The sequence below is a fragment of the Vanessa cardui genome, chromosome 5 (genome assembly GCF_905220365.1).
Source record: "Vanessa cardui chromosome 5, ilVanCard2.1, whole genome shotgun sequence".
Lineage (NCBI taxonomy): Eukaryota > Metazoa > Arthropoda > Insecta > Lepidoptera > Nymphalidae > Vanessa > Vanessa cardui.
In genome coordinates, this window is record NC_061127.1 from 2,863,236 (window position 1) to 2,872,340 (window position 9,105).

The 9,105-nt window shown below is 34.7% G+C and overlaps 1 protein-coding gene across 2 annotated transcripts in view; it reads left to right on the forward strand.

The window, feature by feature from the left end:
* The window catches only part of LOC124529667 (monocarboxylate transporter 12-B-like), a 34,624-nt gene extending 27,799 nt beyond the window's left edge, over positions 1–6,825 (forward strand). For both annotated transcript variants that reach the window (XM_047103506.1, XM_047103507.1), the window contains exons 2-5: positions 368–2,041; positions 2,270–2,503; positions 4,682–4,964; positions 5,457–6,825. In XM_047103506.1, coding sequence (XP_046959462.1) covers positions 470–2,041; positions 2,270–2,503; positions 4,682–4,964; positions 5,457–5,659 — 2,292 coding nt within the window. In that variant the 5' untranslated portion in view covers positions 368–469 and the 3' untranslated portion in view covers positions 5,660–6,825. The remainder of the gene's footprint in view (positions 1–367; positions 2,042–2,269; positions 2,504–4,681; positions 4,965–5,456) is intronic.
* Positions 6,826–9,105: the final 2,280 nt, after the last annotated feature.

Consider the following 9,105-nt stretch of genomic DNA (forward strand, 5'->3'; position numbering starts at 1 on the left):
CCGACACGAAGCGACGTCTAGCTTTGTCTGCCAATCGAAGCGGTTAAGATAGTTTAACACACATCCTTTGACCTCTTTTGTTGTTAAATGGAGTAGCACTAAAAGGCTTTCAATTAAAATGAGCCTTCTTTTTTATTAAAATGATATTTTCACAGATTTACCTTATTCCGAATAAAGTGAAATACTCATTTCATATCGTTCGTTTAATATTCAGATTTAACGATGATAATTTGCAGGTTAAGCTATGTGAAAAATCCTCTATTCAACCTTAATCAAACTTCAAGTAGTATTTGACCTATATTTTCCTACCAGTTATTGGTGTTTTAAAAAAAATGTTTTAACTTAATATTTCTTTTTTAATTTTCAGCATGAGGTCACGACGGCGGTGTGGTGTACGCATGGAAGCCCGGCGGACTGGTGACCCCGCGCTGCACTCGTTGCGCGCGAAGTTTCGCCGTGCGCTGCCGGGATGGACCGCGCACGCGTCTCGCCGCCGCCGGATCGCGCGCACCCTCGGCCGCTCCAAGGAGGATCCCGCGGAACCCTTGACTCCCCTCCCGCGGAGACCTTAAATGAACCAGAGACTCCGCGGCCCGCGCCGCGCGCGCTCCCCTCTATTCCCGAGAGCGAGCCCTTGCTCCGCGATCCGCTTAGTGTCAGTGATGTGCCGCGTAGAGCCGGTCGCCCGTTGCACGTGCAGTTCGACGCGCAGTCACCGCCCGCGCCAGTGTCGCTTACCGGCTCCAGTTCCAGTTCCAGCTCTGACGATGAGGACGTTTCGATCGCTGAAGCTAGGCCCCCTGACGGCGGCTGGGGTTGGGTCATTGTCTTTGCCTCGTTCATGGTTAACCTTATCGCCGATGGAATCACGTTCAGCTTCGGCGTGTTTTTCCCACATTTTTTGGAGTACTTCGGCGAAGGAAAGGGAAAGACCGCATGGATCGCCGGTATTTTTATGGCGATGCCGCTGCTCTCGGGCCCTATCGCAAGTTTTCTAACAGATAGATATGGATGCCGTCGCATGACCATATTTGGTTCAATACTAGCGTTTCTAGGCTTTGTCATTTCTGCCTTCGTGGATAACATGGAGACACTGTTTCTTACATTCGGTATCATGGCTGGATTTGGACTGAGTTTATGTTACGTGGCGGCTGTAGTTATCGTCGCTTACTATTTTGAAAAGAAACGTTCACTCGCTACCGGAATCTCCGTATGTGGAAGTGGAATTGGCACATTTATATTTGCGCCATTGACATACATCTTATTAGATGAATATGGGTGGCGTGGAACGACGTTAATACTCGCGGGATTTTTCTTAAATATGGCCGTATGTGGACTGTTATTCCGCGATTTGCCATGGACAGCTACAATGAACGAAGAAAGAGCAAAAGAGAGAAAAAGGAGAAGAGAGAGAAAACGAAACAAACGTTTCGGCTCGGTGGCGGCCTCTGTGGATAGCGTATCAGACACGAAAAGCAGTGCAGCCGGCTCGATGAAAGTGAACGATGCAGTGGATATAGAGGCAGTTACTTCATCAATTGTTCCACAATTCAGTTCTTTAGTAGACCTGCCCACATTCATGACTGGAGGGGAGGGAGTTTCGTTAGAAGTATTTGAATTAATGTCCAACAGAGGACGTGCTTATGCTCTCTTAGCACAGAATTACCCAGGTGTAATGTTACCATCGAGAAGTTTTAGTGATAGTGGACGATTACACGAACAATCTCCGCCTAAGGCGTTGATGTCACCAGGAATCAATACTCCTGGGACTCTATCACCGTCATCTTTACCGAGTGCTCAAGGATCAACCACAACAAGAGCACCTATAAATGAAAAAGCAGCTGTGTCCCTTTGGTTAAAAAGACAGGCGTCTGGCTCCGGCTCAACGAAGAAGCCACCAGCTTTTCTTAAAGATCTGAGGATACACAGACATTCATTAACGTATAGAGGGGCTATGCTTAATATAAATCGATATAGATTACGTGCGTCTTCCTGCCCTAATATTTTCAGAAACTCTATGACGACTATTGCCAAAGGAAAGGTAAGATGATCAAAAACGTTAAATTACAGATTTTAAGACAGTATTAAAATATATGAATTATCTCCATATATAAATAGACGGACAAAATAAAACATTTTAGTACCCTTTTTCCCCCTTTTTAAATTACAATTACAAATGTTCATTCATGTTTTTTTTAATTTTCAATTATAGTTCATCAATTCCTATTATAATTTATTATATTAATATTGAAATTTTGATTTATTTCAGGTGCAATGGTATGCAGGTCTTTGGGACTTTTGGGACTTGGTTGTAGACGTTCTGGACTTTTCCCACTTCCGGAACCCTGCCTTTCTTGTGTTCGCAATGTCCAACTTTCTCCTTTACATGTGGTACGATGTGCCCTACGTGTATATCGCAGATAATGGGCTAAACATGGGCTTCAATGAGTCGCAGGCATCGATGTTGATATCCATCATTGGGATTGTTAATATGTTTGGAGAGGTAAGTCGATTATACATTTTTTAATCGTTTTTACTTTCTATCAAACTAAGTATCACGTGATTATAGATATTTTTGTATCTTTTATAAAATATACCATTAGTTTAAGTTACATAGATTTGTTTTATGTTCATGTTTATTAACGTATATTTAGTATAGCATTGTCTCTGAAATAGTGAAAGAGAACTAGTAAAGGAATATTTAAGTAATCTTACATTATTTACCTATACATAGTACATTTTTTGTTACATAACTGAGACTGTTTTCGCGAATTAACATGTCTTAATATTCAGACTGAAAATGTAAACATACAGAATTATCAATTCATGGAATCTAATAAATTATATAAATTGAATTAGTCTAGTTTTACTTGATGGTACGGCTTTGTGCAAGCCCGTCTGGGTAGGTATCACCCACTCATCAGTTATTCTACCGCCAAATAACAGTATTGTTGTGTTCCGGTTTGAAAGGTGAGTGAGCCAGTGTAACTACAGGCACAAGGGACATAACATCTTAGTTCCCAAAGTTGGTGGTACATTGACTATGTAAGGAATAGTTAATATTTCTTACAGCGTCATTGTCTATGGGTGATGGTGACCACTTACCATCAGGTGGTCTATATGCTCGTCCGCCAACCTATAACATAAAAAAAAAGACAAACCTGTTTGTCGATTTTGGAAAATTGGCCAAAAAGTACGAATTTATCGACTTATCTAACAATTGATATTTCGAATTAAGTAATTAAATCGCATCGCCAATAATGTTCAAATATCATTATATACCTTATCTAGCACCAGGGAAAATTAAGGAAATGTCTATAAACGTTGCGTTAACGAAAAACAAAGATGGTTTTCTGATAGCACCAACAATGCTATCGCTAGGTGTTGACTTAACCCATTTCAATTTAAAAGTGTTGATAACGAGCACTCAAATGATACGTTTGATTTATGTAATCGCTACACGTGTCTGAGCGTCTCGCGGTGGTATTATTTAGCATTTCCTCAATCTGAGATATGAAATCATAATGTTAACAATCTCTATGTGATACTGTTAATCCAAGAATAAATAGAAACCAAAGATTTTAAGTCACATTAACGCTAAATGATAAATGTGATAACAGTTTCTAATTGTCTCGAAACAGTGGCCGTAAATGAAAGTAATTAAATGTAAAATAGGTTCGTAAATTTGTCTCGGTAGAGCCTCGTCTCCTGTTTCATGATTGTAAGATTTATTTTGCTTTTTGATGACCTCCGCGGTCGAGTAGTGTGTACACCATTTTTCATGGGTACACCACTCAGGTGTACCCACCGGGTTCGATTCCCGGCCGAGTCGAAGTAAAAAAGTTCATTAGTTTTCTATGTTGTCTTTGGTCTGGGTGTTTGTGGTACCGTCGTTAGTTCTGATTTTCCATAACACAAGTGCTTTAGCTACTTATATTTATCAGAGTAATGTATGTGATGTTGTTCAATATTTGCTGCCCCACTGAATATGTTCTTGATTTTTTTTCTTCGGAGATGTTCAGGCATAATTTCGATGTTATTCTAAAATGAGGTATATTGTAGACACAAAGATGTATACCAAAAGGTCATACTTTTATCGATTTAAATGTGCGATCTATTGTTCAAGTGCACGTGTTCGGAATAGCTGGATAACTAATGTTATTAGGATTAACTGAATACGATTCAATTATATTACATAATTAGTTTTGAAATAAAACATCAACAGCAATGTAACATGGTCATATAACAAACACACGGCTTAATGAATGAACTATTTCAAAAGCCATGTAGATTACGACACAAATTAGATGTAGCATCGAAAAATGCAATAAAACCGATTACTGCCGATTTACTCAACCAATAAAAATAGCTCCCTATCGTGTCATTCGACGCTATTCGTCGCTATAGATTCTCGCGAAATCGACGTCGAATTGACGAATATATTAGGTCATATGATATTACAGGTTATTACGAATAATATTATTGTGTAGAGATCATATTCACATAAGAAAGAAATATTGATAATTTGAGATAGCGTACTTAATGCAGATGTGATCGGTTTTACGAATTTTGCCGATGCTACATCTAAGTTGTGTCGTACTATACGGTTTTAATTCTTAAATTCTATGTAAAACATTTAAGACTTTTAATTATAGTTATGCAATTTCTGTTTGGTTTTCAGATATTCCTAGGATGGGTGGGCGACTGGGAATGCGCGAACCCTAGTCTCGTGTACGCAGTCTGTATGATCCTGTGTGGAGTTGTTACCTTCATCATGCCACTCCTCAGCAGCTATTTCGGGCTCGCCGCCGCGTCTGGTGCATTTGGTGCCTTCATCGCCGCAAACTATTCCCTCACGAGCATTATTCTCGTGGAACAGATAACGCTGGAGAAGTTCACGAATGCGTACGGATTGTTGCTACTTATTCAAGGTCTGGCGAACCTTGTTGGACCTCCTTTGGCTGGTGAGAATGTTTTCCTATAATTCTAAAGTGTTTTATTAACGACATCACATTAGAAACTTTTAAAATGATCAGTGTTTCTTTACTTTATTGTTCATGTTCATATTTAAAAAACTTCCAGTCTTATCACTCTATATATTTAAAAAAACCGCATCAAAATCCGTTGTTCCATGATAATGATAATCTAGGTGACCCATTTATATCTCCCTTTCCTCATTCTATATTCATTCCAATTCATAATTTACAAGGCAAGGAGAAATACCATGTACTGCTAAGTTACGGTTTCAAGGGTAAGAGTGTAAGTATAAGGGACATAACATCCCATGGTTAGCGCACGATAAGGGGTCGGTTAATATTTCTAACAGTCCCTGTTTATATGGCAAGTGATGTCCAATTAACACAAGATGACCCGTTTGCCCATATTTGTCAAACGGGTCATTTGATAGTAATTGGTTTTGAATAAAAATAATTAATTTAAATTTTGTATCGTTCCAGGTTGGGTCTACGACATCACAGACTCTTATGATTTGTCATTCTACTTATCGGGAGTTTTCATCGGGATATCGGGTATAATACTATTTTTCTTGCCAATTTACAATCAAATAAGGCAATACAACACTCTTCGCAAGAGCAAGACGCAGAATAACGAGCCACAAGTTAACGGAGAAGCGAAACAGAACGGTAAACTTGTTTTGTAGATTATAGAATATTCTAAATATAACCAGGAAAGTATGTGATTGAAAATTTATAATATCATAGAAAGGTTATAGAGTAGGAATTATACACAGACTAGATGTAAGCTTATTTATAGAAGAAGATGATGTAGGATTATAATATTAAGATATTTTGAAGTATCTGATTCAGATGTTTGAAACAAAATGTATTACCAACCGACCAACGTATTACCAAGCGACCTTAGATGAATAATATGCTAGAAAACAGAAAGTAACGTAGCCATCGTGATGACGAACTTCATAGCAGATACTAATCTAAGATTTATTATCACTCACCTTGAAACGAATACCTATAATATGTATAATTAAAGAACTTCGCTTTACTAGAATTACTTATAATATAAACAAAGATTCAAAAATATTCGCGCGATCCAGCGATCGATGAAAATGGTGCGACACAAGATCGCTATCGCCTTTTTTATCTGTAGTTCAACTTGGTTAGAGAGAGATGGAGATATCCCGCGCGACGTTTATAAAGCTGGTGCCTACTATAAATATAATAAATATATAGTAAACACGTTACATTAAACTCCAATCAATTTTAATAAATTTTCTCTCTTCGAAGTCTTGTCTCCCAAACGTACCTTGATAAATAACCCTCTGCCCCTTTTTGTGTTCTCTAGAAGTAATTGTTAACTATGCACACGTTAATAACCACACAGTTACGATATTTTCTTATCCAAACTAAATAATTGTAAACCACATTATGAACCTAGTACTTTTTTATATGGATTCGCGTGAAATATTAGTTTTGTAAATATAGATAAATAAAACCAAGTCTCATAACAAAACAATGGAAAATAATTAGCATTAAGGACGCGATTAACGATTCTCTAAAAGTATTCTAAATATTAACAAAAAGTGGACTTGTTACTTCGATAGAAAATGTATAGAAATCTAGTTCGAATTGTGGATTAGTGTCAATGGTATTAGAATCACAGTTGATGTTTAGTGGCTTTATAGTTGTTTGAGCTGTTTGTAGTAATGCTTGTAAGGTTGGAATTAAGAGAATGTCTATGAAGTAAGTTAAGTAATTTGATGGGAAAGGAATGTCACGTAAGGTGGAAGAAGACAACCACAGATAAAAAAATCAAATGTCAATTTCAAAATAAGCGTTCTATTTGCTTCTATTTAAAATTTAAATTTATTACAACAACAAAAAAAAAGAAAAGAAAAATCCACACTATTATTTTTTTTTAAATATAAATATTATTTAGTTTCATTATTCTAAATTTGGTATAAAAGAATTAATTTGTAGTTTCAGACATATATAAGTACCATGTCAAAAGTGGATAATTACATACTTATATGCTATATTTACTATATGTATAAAGCGCCCATATGTTTTTTTTGAGCGGGTACAGAAATATTTTTGCTCGCCTTATCAATTGCTTAATTAAAACTAAAATATAATAACATTATACAATGTTAGTTTCTTTCCTTACAGGATATGTCATATACACAGTTTTGATTTAAACTGTTGGCTATGTATACCCAAGATGAGAAATCATTATATATTTATTGTTTAAAATATTTGTAAGATACTTTGACAACTATATATTTTATATTTTATTCTGACTTCAATTTCAAGACGAAAGTTAAAGAATGCTGGATTAGGAATGTTTAAATCGATCTGATCATATTACTAAAGGTATTATAATAAGTCATAGATAAATATAATATAAAAACAAACAATAAGTGAGAATATATAGAGAGGAAATAACAATATATAAATATATATATTATTATATTTAAATATATTTTATCCTTTATAATATTTTCAATAGCGTTTTGGTGTATTGATTTCTATTGACATTTATAAGCAATATAGTGAGCTGTTAGAAGTTTTTTGATATATAAATTATTGATGATGTAAATTTGTAACCGTTAAATTAGGTGAATTCTAAACTTACCAAAGACTGCCCAAACGCCCACGAAACATATTGGTGACAAAGATCTTCCCATTAGTAGTCTCTGTCATAGGTAATAACATGACTTTACTTAAGTAACGATACGACCACAATCAGGAGATATAATTATAATTAAGGCACGATACAGATGAGAAAACATTTTAAATCGTTATTAAAATTAAAAATCATGTAATTATCTATGGTATAAATAGGTTAAGTTAGGTGGTCCTTTTGTCACATGTTCAAATTATGGCAAAAGTAAAACATTAAGGCAATATTTTAACATAGTTTTTCTTAGAGTATTTTATAAATTTAGACAATCGAATAATCGTAGTTTTAAAATTATCGAAGGGCATACCAAAAAGAAAAATATAAAAAAAAAATATTTACTTATATAATTATTAATTTTGTCTTCGCGTAGAATTAGATTTTGAAATTTAAAGCATTTTTCAAATGTCGCGCATTTTTTATTAGCTCTTAACGTTTAAAAATATTCACTATCTCACTCGAAGGTAATTCGAATTCGTCACTCGTGGTATCGAAATCATTACATTATTATCTTATTTATTACACATGCAACGTCATATGCGCTAACAAAATATTGATACATTTATAATTAATTTGTAACTAATATTTAGCTGCTTATATAAGCTTGACTTCTCGAATTCATAACAAGGGATGGCAACATTATATCTACTTGTCAAAATCGAAGAGAAAATTTGACAAAGTACCATTAGCTTCTATTTTTGACTTCCTACATAAAAATTAAAAATATGTATCCTAGTTGATTCTATAACTTTTAGTCTATGATAATATTTTGAAAATTTAATTTGTAATTTCTGAGTTTGTTAACAATATATTTTTTTATCATGTATGTATTTTTTCTACATCATTTATTATTGCTAATAATAGGTCAAGGTACTAATTAAAGTTATTGTAATGTAATCCTTATCACACATTTTGTACTCGGCATTTTATTAGAATTTCCTATTAAGAAAAACCTTTGTATTTTTAATACTTCAAGTTTAATATTTAATCTGTTTGTATTGTAACACATATACAGTTATTAGAAAATATGTTTTCAGCAGAGTAAAAAAATTAATTTGTTTTTATGGTATTAGAAAAAGATTTAAAAATAGAATACCTAAATAATATCTCTCTGTTCGAAATATTTGATATGTACAGTAAACATTTTGTGCAAAGATGACATACTGTTTGATAGAAAGTTGAAAAGTTCGAAACAGTTTAAATGAATACTTGTCGCAAGTTGTACGTGCACACACACCAGCACCTGCGTGTAAGTGTGTGTGTGCCGAGAGGTGACGCATGTGACGTAATTTAAATGTTGGTAAAAAGGCCTTATTTGACATAATTACATTAAATTAGAAACCTCGTAAGCGAGAGATAAATTTTGTATTCAAGTGAATTTTTAAAACGTACCGGAAGGCCAATCATTCAATTTGTGATACATTTAGAAATAAGTCTGTTAGTAATTTAAAG